Source organism: Asterias amurensis, chromosome 16 (genome assembly GCF_032118995.1).
Source record: "Asterias amurensis chromosome 16, ASM3211899v1".
Classification (NCBI taxonomy): Eukaryota; Metazoa; Echinodermata; class Asteroidea; order Forcipulatida; family Asteriidae; genus Asterias; species Asterias amurensis.
In genome coordinates, this window is record NC_092663.1 from 1,957,171 (window position 1) to 1,979,170 (window position 22,000).

The window sequence follows — 22,000 nt, forward strand, 5'->3', positions numbered from 1 at the left end:
AAAGTTGTTTTTCAAACAGTTTCTTTTATTAAACACTTTCATTTAAAAAAAAATATTTTTAAAAGGACTTTTTTTTTTAAACATGATTTAAACAGGAAAAAAACATGTTTTGCACTTTCAAAAAACAGTTTAGAAACACATTTTTAAACTTTTATTTTTTCCCCGTTTTCTGGGGTGGCGAAATCCAACCAAAAAAATCCATATTTTTTTTAAAACAGAACTGTAAGGAAAAATAGGATAAAATTATGTTTTATCCTTGTTTGAATTCGGTGGTACATCCGTTCCGTTGTAAGGGTGAGCAAAGCTGTGCAAAGTCAATTATCATTAACTAGTTTGTGGGTCTGTATTCTATCTGTTTAGTATTCTATCCATGCTGCGTGGAAAAAGCGATATAATTTGAAGATATTTTGTAAAAAAAACCTTGAATTATTCATATATTGAACATCTGGCAGACACAAAACAATTAAAACACAATAGGATGAAAAGTCAAATGAAAAGTGAAACATCTGTGTAGCCAGGGATCACACCCAAATTACGATACAACCTGGGAAGCGGCAGCCGGGGATCACCTTCAGGGGATGCGACTTTTTGTTTCAGATATCAATATAAACCACAAGGGAAACTGACTGGGTAAACTATGAAATGATTTTGGGGGTTGAACAAAGAATTGACTAGAGTGGAATTCGAACCAACTACCTCCGGTATCGTAATTTGGGTGTGATCCCTGGATACACCACAGTTAACGCAGTTAACGGTTGTATGGCTTCTGACTGGCAGCCCCGAACAAAGATATTGACCAAAATAGGGACACCGCAAATATAGGGCTAGATAGCTCAGTTGGTAGAACGCCGGCACGTTAATCCAGATGTCGTTGGTTCGAATCCCACTCTAGCCAATTCTTTGTTCAACCCCAAAAATCATTTCATAATTTACCCAGTCAGTTTCCCTTGTGGTTTATATTGATATCTGAAACAAAAAGTCCCATCCCCTTAAGGTGATCCCCTGGCTGCCGCTTCCCAGGTTGTATCGTAATTTGGGCAAGATCCCTGGCTACACGGCAGTTAACGGTTGTATGGCTTCTGACTGGCACCCCCGAACAAAGATATTGACAAAATAGGGACACCACCAATATAGGGCTAGATAGCTAAGTTGGTAGAGCGCCGGCACGTTAATCCGGAGGTCGTTGGTTCGAATCCCACTCCGGTTGTATCGTAATTTGGGCAAGATCCCTGGCTACACCGCAGTTAATGGTTGTATGGCTTCTGACTGGCAGCCCCGAACAAAGATATTGACAAAATAGGGACGCCGCCAATATAGGGCTAGATAGCTCAGTTGGTAGAGCACCGGCACGTTAATCCGGAGGTCGTTGGTTCGAATCCCACTCTAGTCAATTCTTTGTTCAACCCCAAAAATCATTTTTTAATTAATTGGACGAAAAAAATAAATTGTAATTAATAAAATCATTTAATAAAAAATGTTTGGGAAAAAAAGAACATTTCCATCAAACAAGATAAATCAAAACTAAATAAATTAGAACAAAACAAACAAAACAACGGTTTGAAAATACGAATTCTGTCGGAGGAACCTTTTTTGTTGTTGCTATATTTATTGACTTTCTATCATTTAAAGGGAAGGTACACGTTTGGTAATTACTCAAAACAAATCTTAACTGACTTGGTAACAAGCATTGTAGAGCTGTTGATGGTATAAATTATTGTGAGAAACAACTCCCTCTGAAGTAGCATAGATTTTGAGAAAGAGGTAATTTGCTTTTTCTCTCATCATTTTCTCGCAACTTTGATAACCAATTTATATTGGGTCAAATTTTCACAGGTTTGTTATTTTATGCTTATGTTGGGATACACCAAGTGAGAACACTGGTCTTCGACAATTACCAAACGTGTACCTTCCCTTAAATTATTCACAAGTTTACAAAGAGTAACTACGTACTATAAACATATAACTACAGGTATATATAACTGCGTGAATATCAATAATTAAACAAAGACACCAACATTCATTTAAAGTTGTTACTACATATTTTATTGACAATTATTATTTATTTATAAAAATAAATTATACAACTTGGAGGGTTTTCAAATTATGTTACAATTATCTCAAAGTATCAAGTGATTAACATTAGGCAAGTATAATACCCCTTTCACACATACGTAGACACCGCTTCTACTATGGAGGAAAACTGGCCAAGAGCGTGGCCAATCGCAGGCAAAACATGTGAGGATCTCCATGGTTTGGTAGGGTTGGGATCTCCTAGGCTGGGAAGCTACATTCTCTCTCATATTAGAACATGCTCAAAATAAGCGTAGTTGCTTGTAGCAAAAAATAAGCAGAGCAAAGTTTGATTAAGAACGTAGTTGGAATGCCATTATTGTACAAGCAGCGTGGTAGCATTGTGGTGCGATCTCTGTGGTCATAAATAAAAATATAGCGTCGTCGGCAACCATTTCGAAGTAGAAACATTCGCTTGGTCGGCATTGGTCTTGGTGTTATCGTAGCGGCAGCGAATCAGCAACGCTTTTGACATAGAAGCAGTACAGTCGTGATGTATTCTTTAATTTGAAAAAATGCTGGATTTTGACGAAGATAGCGCCCCGAATTGATAACTTTTTGAGAATTGGGTGATCGGCTTGGTCTTTGAAAGGTCGCAGAGCTGGGTTACGGAGTAAAAGATTTCTTTACCACGTCCTTAAAATAAACCGGTTGAAATCTTGCAAATTCGTTTTATCCTTACAATTCATAAATAAGGAGGTTCCTCTGTATTCTAATTAGAATTATAAAACTAGACCCTAAGTACAATTTGCATGATGACCAAGGAAAAAGTTGTGAATTATTTCTACACATTAATACTCGATTCGTGAAAACAAACTTTTATAGTGTATGAATTTGATGTTAATTTTGCTTTCATCAAAATTAACACCTAGTAAATCGATGCGGTATCCACTGCTAACACAAAGGTTTTGAAGTGCCTCTTAGGACCGAGCTAGCTCGGTGGTCTAGTAGTAAGACATCTGGGCCCTGTTTCATGGCTCTGCTTACCGCCGAATTTTTGCTTCAATCACGTCCCCACTTATGTGCAAGCGCCAAATTTCTGCGTTAGCCTTGTAAGCGTAGAATGCCTAGTAACGCGGAAGCCAAAAGCACAGAATTCCATGCTTCCGTAAGCGCCAATTCTGTGCTTACGGTAAGCAGAGCCATGAAATTGGGCCCTGCTCTTGTAATGAAAAGGTTGTTCCTTTTTTTCACAGAATTCTGGAAAGTACTGAGTATACAGTACTTAACACACGTCAGTGTAAGGGTACAAACAAATTTTACGTTCCGAATCTTCAACTGTGAGAACTTGTTTGCCATCACAAGGAGGCAATTTGATTTTATATAATTTACAATTGTATATCCATGACACAATACAATTTGGAGGTCTGTTTTTATTCACAAACAGCCAAAATAAAACAAAAAAAACACCAAAGATTTTAACTTAAAGGGAAGGTACCTGTTTGGTAATTACTCAAAACAAATATTAACTTAAAAACTGACTTGGTAACGAGCATTGGAGAGGTGTTGGTACATGTAGTATAAAACATTGTGGAAAACAACTTCCTCTGAAGTAGCATATAGGTTTTGAGAAAGAGGTTATTTCTCACCGAAATAATAAAAGACTTCTAGCCAGAAGTCTTTTATTCCCATCTGAAAGCACACAAATTCGTCCAAAAAGGGTGCTTTTTCTCTCATCATTTTCTCGCCACTTCAATGACCAATTTAGCTCAAATGTCCACAGGCTTGTTATTTTATGCTTATGTTGGGATATACCAAGTGAGAGGACTGGTCTTTGGCAATTACCAAACGTGTACCTTCCCTTTAAAGCTAGGATCATAGACTGGTATGTATTCCAACAACTAACCACCATCAGAACTTACTTGGTAAGGAGCAATGCAGCTGTTGATAAAACAAACTATTTTGAGAAAGGATTCTCTTTCAAGTTTGGATAAATTTTCCATCCCCAAAACAAAACGTTTGAATCTGTAAAACAATGCATGCATAAATGTGTCTCTCAGAGATCTGAGGGTCGGTGGTTGTTTGTGAGTGCTGCGGCCAGAGATGAGGTTGGTGCACGCCGTCACCTCGCTAAACATAGAGGGATTTGACCTTCTTTCGGAGATACAGGATTTTTTTTTGCTACTTTCTCAGTAAAAAGACACCGAGTTCAGCTGAAACTTTCACATGTGACATTTTATTGTATCCTTCTTGTATTGTTGCGGTACCCACTGCCAAAACATAGATTTCGAACTGCTTCTAGCTACTGGGCAACCTCGGTAGTCTAGTTGGTAAGACACTGCTCTAGAATTGCAAGGGTCGTGGTTCGAATCCCACCCGAGTAACATGCCTTTGATATGTTTTCACAGGACTCAGGAAAGTACTGAGTATACAGTGCTTACACACATCAGTGTGTACGGGTAAAAACCAAAATTAATATCCGTATTAATCTTGTATCTTGCTTGATGTTTTTGCCTTCATTAAAGCAGGACATTGACAAAAACCAATCTATGATCCTACCTTTAAGATTCCATGAACGTTTTCAGATGATTAGAGTTTATTGGCTCGTTGGAGAGTCATCTTCTTCAGAAATCCAGCTGGTTGCCAGTAGCTACTTTGAGCTGCCCAAGAAACAAAGAGAATCAAGAAATACTCATGGAGGATATTGATAAGAAAAACCATGTTAGATTCAGCATTTTGTCTCAATATTACTTCCAACAACATTCACAGAGCAATAAAAAGAAGTCTTTCATCGAATGTTGTGGAAAGTGAGAGGGGAACAAACTGCTGAGTAGTGGATACCATAGGGAGTTATTGGATACCATAGGGAGTGAGTTGATGCTGAGAAAACAGGTTTGAGCTGATCTGGGTTGAACATGGACGCGCGTATGCCTTTTTTTTTTAAGTGTGCATGGCAAAATATTTTGCCATACAGTAGACATCACATTGACCAATGAGAAACGGTCTGTGTGCGATGCCATCTTGACATTTTGCCATACATGCGTGTTACAAGATGCCTATTCTGCCATACACGCGTGTCAGTTGGTGATTATTTTGCCATACACACGTGTCACGTGGTGATCTTTTTGCAATACACGCGTATCGCGCGATATCGATATGTGGCCGCTTCCACAGACAACACAGAGGGCGGCCGAGCTCAGCGTTCTCCAGGTTCAATTTCTCTGTTTAAACCCAAAAGAATGTTACTTACGGAAGGTCTTTTGGTAGTGCAGGAGGCGCTCATAGATACGTTGAAGTCCGACTTGCTTGGCATAGAACATGGGGCCTCCAGTATGCCTTGGCCATCCATAACCGCACAACCTGGAAAATAAGTAAACAATAATAAAAGTAAATATGTAAAAAAAAAAGAATTCATGGCCTGGCATTTTGACTCTAGACGAGTCCTTCACAAAGGCTGAAAAAAGGAAAAAAAGTGGAAACCCCAAACCATCAATTATTTTGTGCATTTAAACCAGAGGTCCTTTTGGTTGCTAATTAGTTTGCATTAGCTAATTCTGTTTTCTAATTATAAGAAAACAAAAAGAAAACAAAACAAAAGAGGAGCAAGTTAAAATGGCTGTGGTAACGGAAGTATCTTGAGGGGTCATTTAAACCTGCTTCTGTTAGACTTGAAGGTAGCCTGTTCCACATACTCAGTAAAGCAACTGCAATGAGGCTCCCAAAGAGTACAAATAATATATTACTTTGTTTTTTTTTGCGTTTCTGACGAAATTTTCTCTGTTGAAACAAAATTTGCGTGTATAGGCCCAACGGGCTAGCTAGTGCAAGGGGGAGAGCCCCGTCTCGGAATGTACTTACCATACAATATCTATATCTTCCATCTTGTTTGCGATTCCTTCTTGTAAAATTTTGAACCCCTCATTGATAAGAGGATAAAGGCACCTCTCAATTATTTCCTAAAACGAGAAAAAGAGTTCGACACGTTAGTGATCGTTTTTTATACAACAATTTTGTTCTCTGAAGTAACATAGGTTTGAGAAAGAGGTAATTTCACAATCAAATAATCAAAGACTTCCGGCCTGGAGACTTTTACTAGGCATGGAGACACACAGATTCATGCAACAAGGATGTTTTTTTTCTTTGTTATTCTCTTTCAACTTTGATAAACCAAAAATTAGTCAAAATTTTCACAGATTTGTTTTTTTTATGTTAACATGTTGGAATAAACCAAGTGAGAATAATGGGCCCAAATTTCATAGAGCTGCTTACGCATTATTGCTTATAACTCTCTGCTAAGCAGAAATGAGCAGGAAATGTGACATGGTAGTTTAGCTGGCAACCTTCTTTTTGTGCCTAAGCAACTCTATGAAACTTGGCGCAGGTCTTTGACAACAACCAATGGTATCCAGTGCCTTTTAAGGCAAAAACAAGTTACACTATTGGTAATTACTCAAAAATTACTCAATTATTAGCATCAATACTTACTTGGTAACGATCAATGGAGAGTTGTTGATAGTATTAAACATTGTGATAAACGGCTCCCCCTGAAGTATCGTAGTTTTCGAGAAAGAAGTAGTTTTCCACTAAAATGTTTGAATTTGATTCTGAGACCTCAGATTTAGATTTTATGGTCCCGAGATCAAGTATCTGAAAGTACACAACTTCATGTAATACGTGAAACAGTGTGTAAGGGAGTTTTTTCTTTCATTATTATCTCGCAACTTCAACGACCAATTGAGCTCAAATTTTCACAGGTTTGTTGTTTGGTGCATGTTGGGATACACCAAGTGAGAAGACGGGTCTTTGACAATTACCAAAGGTGTCCAGTGTCTTTAATAATGAAACACTTATTTTGAATCTTACATCTGGGTAGATCTTCCTCCTCTTGATGCCATGTTTATTTGAGAAGTCCACAATGAGTTGCTCCACTTCAGGGTCCCTCTCTGGGATCCTACCTCCGGGCTTGCCGTAGTTGTACCAACCTTTACCTGGTACACAAAAGTAAAACGTAAGATGATCAGTCTCCTGACGATGACTAGATCAAGCTAGTCGAAACGTTAAGACCAATTCAGAACTTACCCCGCGGCAGTATAGATCTTATGCTCCTATAAGCAAAAGTAGTAGTACAAGTCTATTTTCTATACCTTTTGCCCTAGTAAAAATTTAAAAGCAGGACAGTTCTTTTCAGAACTGAGAAGTCTCCCGAACCTCCGATTATCTACTCCGTGACAGTAGAATAAAGCAAGACAGTTCTCTAAGAACAAACTCTGCCGGGCAAGTAGATACACACATGGTAAGACAGTGGGTGGATATTTGGACTTGCCTGATTTTTGACCCAGGCAGCCCTTCTCTACAATGGTATCGGGCAATGGACAATATCTCTCTCCGTTTCTATAGCGAGCTGATGCGGTATTCCCAGTACTAATCAGTCCTTGCTCCTGGCGACCTTTATATCCAATATCCAATCCTGAGATTCAAATAAAAATACAAAAATTGATAATAATATTGAATTGGTAAGAAAAAAGCTTGTCTAACATGTCTAAGAACACAGATTTACATAAAACTTACAGAGTTTATAAATGATGATGATAGTAGAAAACACCCCTTCAAATATTTCTGCCCGATACGTCCTATTTGATGAGAAATAAGTAAAACTTATTTCACGTTTGGAGTTTATCGCTCAGTGAGCATTTTATTCATTTGTTTTTTTTATCTATGTCATGCAAAATGTGCACTGTTTTTTTTTTGGAAACCAGATGGCCGATAGATTTCAAACTTCTACAGGTTTGTCGGTTTACAATGTATATGGTTCATTATATAAAGGAGCTTACACTGCCAGCAACTGTTTTGTTAGCCAAAACCAGTTCTGTAATGTTCCATAAAAGGAAGAGGCTAAACGGACGCATCCTTTTAAACAAGTACTTTTAAAACCTCAACTCAGAACACTTGTTATCTCTCTAGCCTTTTACTCTACTACAGATATTCACCAGATAGATCCGTTGCCTGAAAAATCCCCATTGGAAACCCAAAGTCTCGCAGGGCCTGGTCTATCTCATGGGGAAGACACCCTTCCTCCAATAGGAACAACGCCTGTTTAAAGAAAAACAATTAGCAATACTCAGTAGACCATGTGCAAGTTGTATTTTTAAACAACACTTGAAGTGACTTAACCAATCATTAGTCATTAGACGTGTTCTTGCTCACAAGTGCACCGTTGGCAGAGCCTAATGGATCCATGTATTGGTCAGGAGGCCACGTTTAAATGTGTGATACAAATAAGTCAAGGAGTGTTTAAACACAGTCCAAGGAAAATGAGGCCAAAGAGGGTTTTATCAGATGTACGTGCAGGATAAAGGAAATGTTTGTTGAAATGCTAGAAATTACCCATCAATCTCATTCATTGAACAAAATACTCACTTCAGTCACGTATCTTGCCATCATTCGATTACCAACAAACCCATGACAGTTACCGACCAGAACTCCAATCTGAGAAACAAATTACAAAGCTTAATTAAAGGCAGTTGCACTATTGGTAATTAATCAAAATAATTATTATCATAAAACCTTACTTGGTAACAAGTAAGGGGGAGAGGTTGATAGTATAAAGCATTGTGAGAAATGGCTCCCTCTGAAGTGGCGTAATTTTCAAGAAAGAAGTAATTTTCCACGAATTTGATTTTGAGACCTCAGATTTAGAGCTAGGGCTTAGGGCTAATTTGCAGAAAGCAAATCCATCTTTCCCGAAAAAAACAATTGTTTAAAAATCCTGATATCACGTACAATACTCTGCAGGGTATCTCTGGAAAGAAACCAGAATAAAACAACCCTTTCCTCTGGCAACACCATTTATTTACATGTAATTCCTATTTGGGAAAATATTCCAAATGGAGCTAGACAATTGTAGTTAAATCTAGTATAGATCTCATATAATACCTGTACATATACATGTATCCATTTGTGTTTGCTTTTTTATTATTTATAACTAAGCCCTGCGTACCTTTTTTAATTTCTTGCTGAGATCCATCACAGTTGCCATAGCAACAGCTGACGTCTTTTCACCATAGATGTTCTCCACTAGTTTCATGACATGAGCCGGAGCGAAGAAGTGCATCCCAATGACATTTTCTGGTCGCTTGGTTACAGCAGCCATCTTGGTAAGGGGATAACAATGGAAAAATAAACAGAATAGTTTGCAATATTTAAATCAAGCTCAAAAATGGCTTATTGACTCCCTGAATGGACCCTAGTCAATATCTACATGTATACTATATATAAATGCACTCATCTTTGGATGCGAAACCCGTCTTTGGCCGGCTTGACAAGCTCAGCCTTAATTTTGGGAACTCATTGTTAAACTCTAGCATTCACAGTCGGCTTCCTTCTAAGAGGAGTAATAACTTAAGAATTTCCGACCAGTTGTCTTCTATTAAATGTCACACTAAATGATACAAAACCAGCCAAATTCCACCCCTAGTTATTATTATTATCACTCATGACATACCTCATCTATATTCAACCCAGACGTGTTGCTAGCCAAGATGGCGTCCGACTTACAGACGGAATCCAGCCTGGCAAAAATCTCTTTCTTGACTTTCATGTTCTCGAATACGGCTTCAATGACAATGTCTACTCCTCTAAGATCCTCGTAGTTCAGGGTCGGCTTGAGGAGGGTCTGCAACCTCTGGGCTTGGGACGCTGTAGTCCGCCCTTTCTGGATGTTGTAGCCAACATACCCCTTAATTGTCTCCACTCCTCGCATAAGAAACTACATAGAGGGTGTCAAGTTGTAACAAAATATTATTAATAAATATTAGTTGTATATAGCTTCAGGATTTGAACCAACAACCTCCAAATGGCTCGCCTGAACAATGATATTGACTAACAGGGAGACCGTCAACAAAGTTTTGGATAGCTCAGTTGGTTCACCGTAGCTTCCAGGCTTGAGGAAACCTGTAATAAACCAATCCATTAAGCTCCACCCCATTGCGTATTGACCAATCACAACTTATTGCGCCACCAAAAGTCTTGACAAAACAAAAATCAGATACGCATGCGCGCATGCTTGGTGTGCGCGGCAGAGTTGTGCAGAATGGCATTTGATAGGCTCACATGTTCTTGCTCAAACGTGCACTGCGGGCGGAGTCTAATGGATCGGTCTGTTATTGATGAATCAGAAACACAGGTGTCAACCCCTAATCTTTCTCAATAAGTGTACAGTCAATAACAATTTAGCATGTGTACAAATCATCCCTGTGATTAAATGAAACATATCCCACCTTTTCGTTTTGCTCGACTAAGTATGTAGGTATGCCGATTGATATCAACGCCATGGTAATACCAGCTCCCATCGTGCCAGCACCAATCACTGCAGCTGATCTGATCGGCACAGGCTTGGCCGTCTTGTATCCAACACCTTTACTGGGCACCTCCCACTGAAAAAGAACAAAGTAAATACCAAACGATAAGTTTCAGAATTTGTTTTCGTTTGTTATGCAAGTCGCCAGACACACAAGGCCTGAAGGCCACTTCAAGGTGTGGGCTACAATGTGTTTTGTTAGGGGCCGTTGCCACCTACTCCTGGGGCTAAAACAAGGTTACCCCTTTACAGTCCATCAGAAACATGGCTGGTAGAGCAGAAAGCACTACCTTCCCAAAAATTATATCAATGATCAATGATAATTTGTTTCTACCCTTGCACTGATCTGTATTCATTCATTCATTCTTGCTCTGTTTGTGTATGTTTTTTCATTTTTTCTCTGCATTTTTTGTATTCCTTGTGATGCGCAGTAGAGTATATTTATGTAGTTAACTGCGCAATATAAATGTCTGTTTTATTATTATTTTATTATTCATTCAGTTGATGCAGAGCATCGAATGATGGCCCTCCAATCTCGGGTGTCCCATTGCTGTACGCAGCTCCTACCGTTGCATGCCAGAGTTCCGGCACGAGGTGTAATCAGTAATTTCCCGATATCTGTGAGACCAAACTTACAGGCAAAACACTCGGGTGGGATTCGAACCCACAACCTTACCTTAGCAACAGACCGTTCTGCAAAGAATGCGTGCTGTTGCGCCCTCGCTTGACCAGATGTCATCAAAGTCATCATCAACTCAGCCTCCCTTAGAGTAAATTGAGAAAAAAAAATTAAAAAATGATCCATGCCTTGGACGGCACCTTTTGTTGTTGGCTAAATTCCTTTAGGACTTCTGAGAAATAGTGAAATGACTCAAGTAAAAATTAACGTGAGATTAGCTCAACCTACTGAGCCATCTAGCCCTAGGTTTCCGATCTCCCTGCATTGTCTATATCTTTGTTCAGGTGCCAGTCAACAGCCAAACAACTGTTAACTGCTGTATATAGCCAGGGATCACAAAATATAGGGAGATGTCCAACCTAGGGCTACAAAGCTCAGTTGGTGTAGATTGCCGGCCTGTTATTCCAGAGGTCGATGGTTCAAATCCCACTCTAGTCAATTTGTCTTAAATCATTTAAATCTTGCCCAATCAGTTTCTCTCGTGGTTTATTATTTGGTATCAAGAAAAAATTTGGCGGGAAAACTTTTCATCCAACGTAGTTACCCCAGAGAGACAAAGATACATTATTACATTATCATTATTAATGGTTTATTTTAATCTGAACAAAAAACAACCAAAAGGTTGACAACATTCAAATTTACAAAGTTTTAACAGAGTTAAGAAAAATGGAATTAACAATAAACAGGCAAAATCTATACATAAATACACAAAAATTTAAAGAAAAAAAACATTAACTAGCAGAAACACCCCATACAAATTGCAAAGACATACATTCTCCTTACCTCTTGAGTCCATCTTGATAGGTGGGGCATATGAAAGCAGCTTCTACGGATTGAAGGCAAACTAGAGGAGCTATGGCACCTCTTGAGGTTCGGATTACACTCCTCCGCATTTCTGTTGAGAAGAGAGTAAGGAGCATTTACAGACAGGATTTAAAAACACTGGCAGTATTGGTAGTTGTCACTTAGTGTATTTCGACATGCATAAAATAACAAACATGTGAAAATTTGTGCTAAATTGGTCGTTGAAGTTGCGAGATAATAACAAAAGAAAAAACCTTGTCACACGAAGTTGTGTGCTTTCAGATGCTTGATTTCAAAACCTCAAAATCTAAATCTGAGGTCTCAAAATCGAATTCATGAGAAATTACATCTTTCTAGAACACTACATAACTTCAGAGCCGTACCTCAAAATATTTTAAAGTATCAACAGCTCTCCAATGATTGCTAACTACTAACAAGTAAGTTTTTATGCTAACAATTATTTTGAGTAATTACCAATAGTATCCACTGCCTTTAATGCACAGAAATACGTAAGTAACTGGAGTAAGAGACACCATAAGGACAATAAAACAAGCTACCTGGATATGGAGAAGGCCTTCTCCAGTTCCCAAATTATGTGAACAAAAACATTACAAGTATATTACCCAGGTGGGATTCGAACCCATAACCTTGGCAATTATAGGATTCTTCATAAAATTATGTGAAGATACACATGTCTATATCCTTATATGGACTGTGACAAGGGTTACCCTGTTTCAGGCCAAAGAGTAGGTGGAAATGTGCCCCGGTGGCAGTCGGGTTGTTAGGAATTGAGAAGACCAGCCTGGACACACTACCCAAAGAAGTGACAATCGACGGACTACAAGAATAATGGATTGGTCACCAAGAACAGGGAAAAGGAACAGAGGTAGACAGAAAAGAAGATGGAGAGATGACATCAAAGTGTATGCAGGAACAAAACGTTAACCTTTAAACCATACAAATATCAACCAATTTGCCCATCAGAAATATCACTTCAATTAACCAAAAGCATTCAAAAAAAATTACCGTCAAAGATTTTGTGGACATCCTGGGGTGCGTTTACTTTCCATTCACTGATGCGTCTAGGACCTACAGGCTGATTAGCGATGGACTTGGCGAAGGAAATACCATGTTTGATGATGTCACCATCCACGACCTGAACAAAGAAAAGCAAAAAAAACATTTTACCCCTGGGTGGACAGTAGCAACGGTTAAGTGTCTTGCTCAAGGACACAAGTGCACAACCAAGATTCGAACCCACATCCCTACACCACCTGAACTTGAGTCTGATGCTTGTATCTGCTCGGCCACGACACCCAACACATCGGTGTGTATGGATAAAACCAAGTTAATCTTTATCCCGATGCAATCTATTACACCTACCTTGTCTACAATTCCTTTGCTTAGGGCCTGTTTGGCTGATATAGGTCTCCCCGATGTGATCATTGTTAGAGCATCAGTTACTCCAGTAACTCTGGGTAGTCGCTGTGTACCTGTACCTCCAGGCAGTATGCCTAGACTCACCTCTGGAAACCCTACCCTGTAAAACACAGGGAAACAATATTGTCAAGAAAAGGTTTAGGAGAAGATAAAGCTGTTATTGATTGTGGGAAATACAATAACGATTCATGACTCCCTTTCTAGAGGACAATTTGCAGAGCTCGAACTTTATATTTGACTGCAGGCCAAAGGCGAGTAGTACTTTTGCAAAAGTTACTTTAGACTAGAAAAGTCTGTCGATATTGTGGTTTTTTTTATTGAAGACTCCCTTTCTAGTGGATGATTCAGGCCGGATACTTCAGAGGCAACAAAGGCGATTGCCTCCATCCCCCCTGGTCATTGCCTTCTTGCCCTAGAAATGCTCCAGTGGCCTACAGGCCTGTACATAATACCAACCAAACGAAGAGTACAGTGCCATGGCATGAATTTTACACTAGGAGACTGCATGCCCCAGGCCAGTAGTTTTGGTGTCGGGCCAGTAACTTTTGACCGGTCAAGTCTAATGGTATTGAGTTTATAATTGAATATTAATGTTGAGTAAAGAGAAGGTACACGTTTGGTAATTACTCAATACAAGTATTAACTTCAAAATTGACTTGGTAATGAGCATTGGAGAGCTGTTGATGGTATAAAACATTGTGGGAAAGGGCTCCCTCTGAAGTATTGTATTTTTTGAAAAAGAGTTAATTTCTCACTAAAATAATAAAAGACTTCTAGCTAGAAGCCTTTTATGCCTGTCCGAAAGCACTCAAATTCGTCCAAGCAAGGGTATTTTTTCATTCATCATTTTCTCACAACTTCGATGACCAATTGAGCCCAAATTTTCACAGGCTTGTTATTTTATGCTTATGATGGGATACACAAAGTGAGAACACTGGTCTTTGACAATTACCAAACGTGTACAGTGCCTTTTAAGGTCAACATTTGACATAATTTTAATTAGACAGAGAGGCAATATTATTCAATTGAAAAGCACAATACATAATTTACTGGCCCAAATGTAAAACCACCAGCCTCTGGCCTGTGGTCCAATGATTATGAGTCCTGCAGCTGATTTCATGAAACACTATCTTGAGTTACATGTAGGGCGAGTAACTCGTTCTAACTATGGATGGGTTCAATGCGTCCTAACATCTGTGGATACGGAACCTAACTCGTCCTAAGATTAATCCTAAGATAGGAAGAGTTTGGTGAAATCGACGGCTGCCTTATCAACACTCGTAGCGGAAGCCAGCATTTTCACTACAGCCCCAGCTACCGGGCAATCTTGGTAGTCTAGTTGGCAAGACACTGCTCTTAAATTGCAAGGGTCATGGGTTCGAATCCCACCCGAGTTATATACCTGTCAAATCTTTTCACAGAACTCTGGAAATTACTGAGGATACAGTGCTAACACACATTGGTGTGTGTGTAAAAACCAAAATTAAATTACAGCATTACCTTCATTCCATTTTTTTTTAGTGCCTTATCATCATTTGTAGCCGTAGCCAGCATTTTCAATAGTGCTAGCTACCGGGCAATCTCGGTAATCTAGTTGGTAAGACACTGCTTAAGAGTTTCAAGGATCAAGGGTTCGAATCCCAACCGAGTAATATGCATGTGATATTTGTTCACAGGACTCGGGAAAGTACTGAGTATACAGTGCTAACATACATCTGTGTATGGGTGAAAACAATATTAAAATACGGCGATACTTACATTCCATCTTTTCTGATGATGCGATAATGGCAGCCGAGAGCTAACTCTAGTCCTCCACCCAGTGCTGTACCATGAATCGCTGCTACTACAGGCTTCTCAGATGCCTCAATAGCATGGATGACCTCAATGATATTAGGACCTGATGATAAACAAAGAATCATTTATGTCTGGTATTGATGTGCTTTGTTAAGGGAACAAAAATATATTGACCAAGGCTTAAACTCTTTTGGGTAAAAAGTTATCCAAACCATATTTCTTTGAAGAGAGGAATCCTCACTAATAATATTATCAACAGCAAGATTTATGGTCATTAGTTTCTGGAGAAAGAGGTCTATGACCCTAAAGTATTTTGGGCATACTGCAAGAAGAGACAGAGGGAAATCTTAAAGCCATTATACACTTTCGGAACAGAAAAAAAGAATAAAAGTTCACAGATTTACAAATAACTTACAGGGTTTATAGAAGGTCATGGTGAAAGACTTCTCTTGAAATATTATTCCATGAAACACTTTACTTTTTGAGAAAACATTAAAACAAACTCAATTCTCGATAACGACAGTTACGGATTTATCCTAAATACGGTCATAACACGGCGAAACGTGCGGAAACAAGGGTTGGTTTTCCCGTTATTTTCTCCCGACTCTGATGACCGATTGAGCCTAAATTTTCACAGGTTTGTTATTTCATATAAGTTGTGATACACGAAGTGTGGTTTATATTGATAACATAATTTTGTGCAAGAATGAGCTAATAACGACCGAGCTGGACAGGGAGGCTTGGAGGGAGTTCATTTCTCGGACCACCAAGGGACAGTTGATGCCATAATGGACTTAAAGGGCATGTTGCCTGTGATCGGGTGAGTACATGTATATCTATAAAAGGTGTTTGAAAACCGTTTGTTATAAAATGCATGGTTGGAAAGATGTTTTAAAAATAAAATATAATGATCCACCTAAAACTGCCTTGAAACTGCACGGTTTTCTTTATAAATACGTTGTGAACTAACACGGCACGTAAAATTGAAGTAAAATTGACTCCCCAAAATGGCCGACTGTGTTAGTTAATAAAGTAAAAGGATAACACGCAATTTTAGAGGCATTTTTGTGTGGATCATTAAATTTTACTTTTAAAACATCTTTCCAACAATGGATACAAACAGTCTTCAAACACTTTTCATGGACCTACCATCCCTTTAAGAGAGAGAGACCCTAAACATTATTGATCATAAAGTTCTATAGCATACTCTTATTAGCCTTAGCTGGCGAGTTAAACTCTGAGATATCGGCACCAGCTGGGAAGGTGCGGCCATCTCCACACAATACTACACTCTTGACAGTGGGGTTAACACTGGCTTTCTGTAATACATAACACACACAAGAAGAAACAATATGAACAATGTGAATTTAAGTTGAAAGTTTAGGACACGGTAACAATTCCAGTAACATTGACTTTGATTCTGACAAAAATACCTTCATTTTTTATTATACTCCCTAAAGACAAATGAGATTTATATTCTCTTAGTGCTTGTTCAAGTAAAAACAGTTAAAGGAACACGTTGCCTTGGATCGGACGAGTTGGTCTATGAAAAGCGTTTGAAACCGTTTGTTATGAAATGCATATGGTTAGAAAGATGTTTTAAAAGTAGAATACAATGATCCACACAAGTAGCACTGAACATTGTACGGTTTTCATTTTACGTCGCGGACTAACACGGTCGGCCATTTATGGGGGTCAAGTTTTTGACCCCCATAAATGGCCGACCGTGTTTGTCGACGAGGTAACACGAAAACCACGCAGTTTCCAGGCATATTTGTGTAGACCATTGTATTCTACTTTTACAACATCTTTCTAACCATACCGATTTTATAACAAACGGTTATAGAACGCTTTTCAAAGACCAACTCGACCGATCCAAGGCAACGTGTTCCTTTAAATGCATGTTAAACTTTTGGCAGGAATGTTTTTTATGATTCTCAGTTTGATGGTCACACAAAATTAATTCTGATCCAGTATACATTTTGTGGTTCCCCCAGTCTGCAGTCGGTCCGAAGCACTTATTTGTTCTACCGAGGTCATGTTATGCAGTCACTATCAACATCACAAGGTTATTGTTTACCTTTCAAGATATTTAAGATTATCAACCTCTTAAATCTTTGATTATCAAATAAATACCAAACATATCATGCTATGGTTTCTGTCCTAGGCCATGTACAATTTAAACGGCAATTATAATGTAAAAATGTGCAAAATCATGCCTGCGGCAATGACACTGCTCTATATTTCAACACCCTATGTGCCCAACCCCCTTATGTGATTTACACAATAGGGTTAGTGTGAGGGTTAAGGTTAGGATAAGGAAAATATCCTGGGGTGTTGGAACATAGGAGTGTGACCTACAGGAAGTCAAGCACTACATGTTATACATGCTTCTTTTAGAAGTAAAACATGATATATTGGTCCTTCTCACCATACATCCTGTCTCACCATTTTGGTGTCAAAATGGGCACAAAGGAATAGACTCCCAAACTAGGAGAAATGGCAGGCCTGCATTGCGCGTACTAGATGTGTTCTGCATCAAGTACAGCCAAGCGAATTTGTTTACAGCGAATGTTTCGCAGGAGTTAAACACAGGTCAACTGTTGCGAATTATTTTTTTGCGATTTCAGCATTCACTTTCACAGAAAGTATGAACATAACAGGGCTTGAGGGGTTAAATAGCAATGACCGTCTTGAAAACAAGATCTCACAAACCCTATATAATTTTCCTGCAACTTGTTAATTTAAGCACTCTGATGTTGTGTTTTAAAGATAAAAGCACACAAACTGGCTTACTTTTAGACAGTCCACTATTCCTGATCTGACCGCATATCTGTAACAATAATATTAATAATACGTTTTTAATAATAATGGAAACTTTTTAAGTTGTGATATCAGCCACAAGCGGCACTCATGGTAAACAACAAACAAACAACGACAGTTACATGACGTACAATGTAGCATCAGTGTAATTAAAATAAAGCAAAACAAAATGTTTCTGTAATGCAGACAAGTTTTGTGCTCTTTTTTTAGCTTCTCCCCCCTCCCAATCGATGATTTACCAGGTTGTTTTAAGGCGTGAAAAGTTGTGAAGTTCATAATCCCCAATGCCATGGGCATTATACAGCACAATTCAGTTCAATTAAATTCAATTTGATTTAATTCTTGAAGTTATATTCAATTCAATAAAACATTTATTTTGGTACTGTTATGGCCCACATAGTAGTAGATAACTGATGTTTCATAATATTAACAGTAACAGTTATTATCAGTAGCCAACATTTAACATCATTTCAAAACATAAAATTCAAAAGTTAGGACTGGAGCCTTTAAAAAAAAAATTAATCCGGAATTACTGAACACGTTTGGTAATTGTCAAATACCATGTGTTCTCGCTTGGTGTATTTTCAACATGCATAAAATAACAAGCCTGTGAAAATTTGAGCTCAATTGGTCGTCGAAATTGCGAGAAATGAAAGAAAAAACGCCCTTGTCACCTGAAGTTTAGTGCGTTTTAGATGCTTGATTTCGTTACCTAAAATTCTATATATCTGAGGTGTCAAAATTAAGCTCGTGGAGAATAACTTCTTCCTCGAAAGCTACGCACTTCAGAGGGAGCTGTTTCTCACAATGTTTTATACCATCAACCTCTCCCCATGACTTGTCACCAAGTATGGTTTTGTGCTAATATTTATTTTGAGGAATTACCAATAAGCCTTTTTGAGGTATGGCGGACACAATGCTACAACACTGTTGTCATGGTTGTGGTAAATCTGTGCATATTGACTATAGAAATAGAACGTATGTTATTTAGTGAAGTGTGCATTTTAGGCGATATGCGGCGTTTACACGTAAACCTAATGACCACCAACATGGTGAGCGTGACATCAGTCGCGGCGTGTGACGCGATACCTCAAAAAGGCTTATAATGCCCACTCCTTTAACAGATGCTGGGGCATCCAACACAACCTTAATTGTATTAAGAAAAAAAGCACTTAGTAAACTCTGTTTCAAGGAAAACCATAACATTAACGCACTCCTGAAGTTGTGGGTGAAGTAGCATTATTATATTTGTTAGCAAGAGGTTACTTTAAAAACAGCAACCAGTAGTGTGGACATGACTCGCGTCGTCACTGTGGCATCTGATTTACACATGCACATTATGGGCCCACATTATGTACCTAGTGCGAGTACTTTTAACTTTGTCCACAATACAACTGGTTGTTTCAATGCCCTGTTGTAATTGTACTTACCCGAGAGCGTTGACAGGGGGGTATTTCACTTTCAAAACAGCCACATCGTTAACTAGTGTCAGCTCTGCCATTTTGAGGGAAAAACAGACCGTGGTTGTCTGCAGCTAGCTCTTTGCACTTTGCTCTCTGACGACAACGTGCATTTGCTTTCCAGTCGACCGCCCCACATGTGTACTGTGCACTCCGACCTCCCCCTTGCCAAAAGAAAGGTAAACATTTACAACCTATGGGACGCCTAATGCATGAAGCTCGGATCGGGAGAGGGCGCCCTGGGGTCACAACGGTAACTGGGACCTGCTTTTGCAACAACCAAACGAATTAATTTCGTGGCTAATGTTTATTTTGCATCACTATTTCTTTTAACTCTGCAGTGTTAATTTTTTTATTTAATTTAATTTTAGATTGTGATTGAAAATGCTGCCTAGTTTTATATGAGTTTGTTTTTTTATTGAAATTTGTAAAACAAATAAAACACATACAAACAGATGGTTTCTGCAAAGGGTTTTTCCTCCATGGTTTGATCGAGCAATCTATAGGTCATCGTGCAGTCATCCCAGAATTTATAGCGCTACAAAATTTAGGGCTGAATATTCGTCGTTGAATTATTATGTTTTGCATAATAGTTGTTCTTGTTGTTGTTGCTGTTCGCATGGTTTATATAAACCCAAGCCCAGGTGAAAAATCCAGTTGAAACCAGTTGAACAGTCAACTGGTTTCAACTGGGTTCAACTGGAATTAACTGGTGTCCAACTAGTACCAGTTGGATTCAACTGGTTTGAAAAAAATCCAGTTGAAACCAGTTGAAGGAAGTAGTTACCAACTGGTAGTTTTTGTTGTGTCAACAGGGACCAGTTGAAACCAGTTGAAGGAAGTAGTTACCAACTGGTAATTCTTGTTGTGTCAACAAGGACCAGTTGAAACCAGTTGAAGGAAGTAGTTGCCAACTGGTAATTCTTGTTGTGTCAACAGGGACTAGTTGAAACCAGTTGAGGAACCAGTTAGCAACTGACCATTCATGTGGTGTCAACAGGAACCAGTTGAAAGAACCAGTTACCAACTGGAAATAATTACCAAAGGAACCAGTTGAAATTATATAGTTGGAGGAACCAGTTACCAACTGGTTATTCTCATGAACAGGGACCAGTTAAAACCAGTTGAAGGAACCAGTTACCAACTGGTCACACTAAGCAACTGGATTTTCTCACCCACAGAGACCATTGTTGAAACTAGTTGAAGGGACCAGTTACCAACTGGTTATTCTCATGAACAGGGACCAGTTGAAACCAGTTGAAGGAAAAAGTTACCAACTGGTCTTAATAATTCTCATGAACATCGACCAGTTGAAACCAGTTACCAAAACTGTCATTCTTAAACAGGGACCAGTTGGAACCAGATTGTTGTTTGTGTTTTGTTTCCCACAGTTGCCCATCATTGATGGTTTATACAAAAAATGGAAATCCACTCATTAAATTCACATCCCCAAATTAAAGTAAATATTATACTGAACAAAAACATAAATGCAATTTGTTAGAATTAAATGGGCGGGATCTAATTAATTATGCACAAATATAGAACTCTATGTTTATTCAAAACCATTGTAGGTATAACAAAAGTTACACTTAAATGTGTGTAAGTTTATATACATGTAGTTATAATTTGGTATAGAAATCAACTAAAACAAATTTTGGTGTATCATATTGGTCAGCGCACTTCAAAATTACACACCATAGGTAGAAAGCAAAGCCCAAAAAGTGTATACTTGGATCGAAACTTTCAGAGGTAATGTGCTTGATCTCAGCATGACTAAAATCATGGCAGCATTAGTGATGTTGACAGAGGTTTTAGACTGACTGACTGTCCGCCGGGCTACATATTTGTCAGACCGTCTGTCTGTCAGTCATATTCTAAGCAAACCTGCTAACTGGTGACAACAGTTGATGCATTCGAAATCAGTTGGACCAGTTGGTACCAGTTGAAAACCAGTTCAGAGAAGCCACAAACCAGTTTGTACCAGCTAAACCATTTTGAAACCAGTTAAACCAGTTCAAAACCAGTTCAATTCAGTAAAACCAGTTCAAAACCAGTTCGAAACCAGTTAAACCAGTTCAAAACCAGTCAAACCAGTTCGAAACCAGTCAAACCAGTTCAAAACCAGTTAACCAGTTAAAAACCAGTTAAACCAGTTACCAAATCCCAGTTCAACTGGACCAGTTGGGACCAGTTAAAACCAGTTGAACTGGTTTCAACTGGAATTTTCACCTGGGAGTGGAAGTGCTCGTATTCTAAATGATTCATTTTGAATCGCACCCTCAAAAGGTCATTGAAACTAGGACTCAGCCAGACCAACTTCAAATAGACGTTAATAGTAATACACTAATAGCTGTGTAGTATGCCTGCCAGAATACCTAAAGATGTACAAGGTCACACTTACTGTAAACAAATTTCTCATGGTCTATATGGTGTACTGTATCGTGACATCGTACAGTACGTATTGAACATTTGTGTAAAATGTCAAAAGATCTGTATGTCAGTTATATCATATAGAGGTACTACCTCCATGGAGGTACTACCTCCATGGTTATATAACACACAGTAATCTTACATGCACACAACATGGAGGATTAGAGTAGCCAGCCTTCATTGGTGTCTCATCACTGTACGGGT

General features: G+C 38.7%; 1 protein-coding gene across 3 annotated transcripts; it reads right to left on the minus strand.

Annotated features, from left to right (window-relative positions):
- Positions 1-942: 942 nt before the first annotated feature.
- On the minus strand, positions 943-21,997 carry LOC139949278 (peroxisomal bifunctional enzyme-like). 3 transcript variants are annotated; one of them, XM_071947686.1, is made up of 20 exons: positions 21,939-21,997; positions 19,337-19,530; positions 17,880-17,916; positions 16,291-16,402; positions 15,048-15,186; positions 13,233-13,389; positions 12,876-13,005; positions 11,829-11,940; positions 11,043-11,130; positions 10,287-10,442; positions 9,512-9,775; positions 9,008-9,160; positions 8,428-8,496; positions 7,998-8,100; positions 7,334-7,477; positions 6,874-6,998; positions 5,869-5,966; positions 5,261-5,370; positions 4,570-4,670; positions 943-3,951 (listed from the first exon to the last, which is right to left on the minus strand). In XM_071947686.1, exons 2-19 carry the CDS (start codon positions 19,405-19,407, stop codon positions 4,600-4,602), a joined length of 2,139 nt encoding a protein of 712 aa, XP_071803787.1. In that variant the 5' UTR covers positions 19,408-19,530; positions 21,939-21,997; the 3' UTR covers positions 943-3,951; positions 4,570-4,599. The 3 variants fall into 3 exon arrangements, with proteins under 3 accessions (XP_071803787.1, XP_071803785.1, XP_071803786.1); XM_071947684.1 differs by having other exon boundaries at positions 943-4,670; XM_071947685.1 differs by lacking the exon at positions 21,939-21,997 and having other exon boundaries at positions 943-4,670; positions 19,337-19,558.
- Positions 21,998-22,000: the final 3 nt, after the last annotated feature.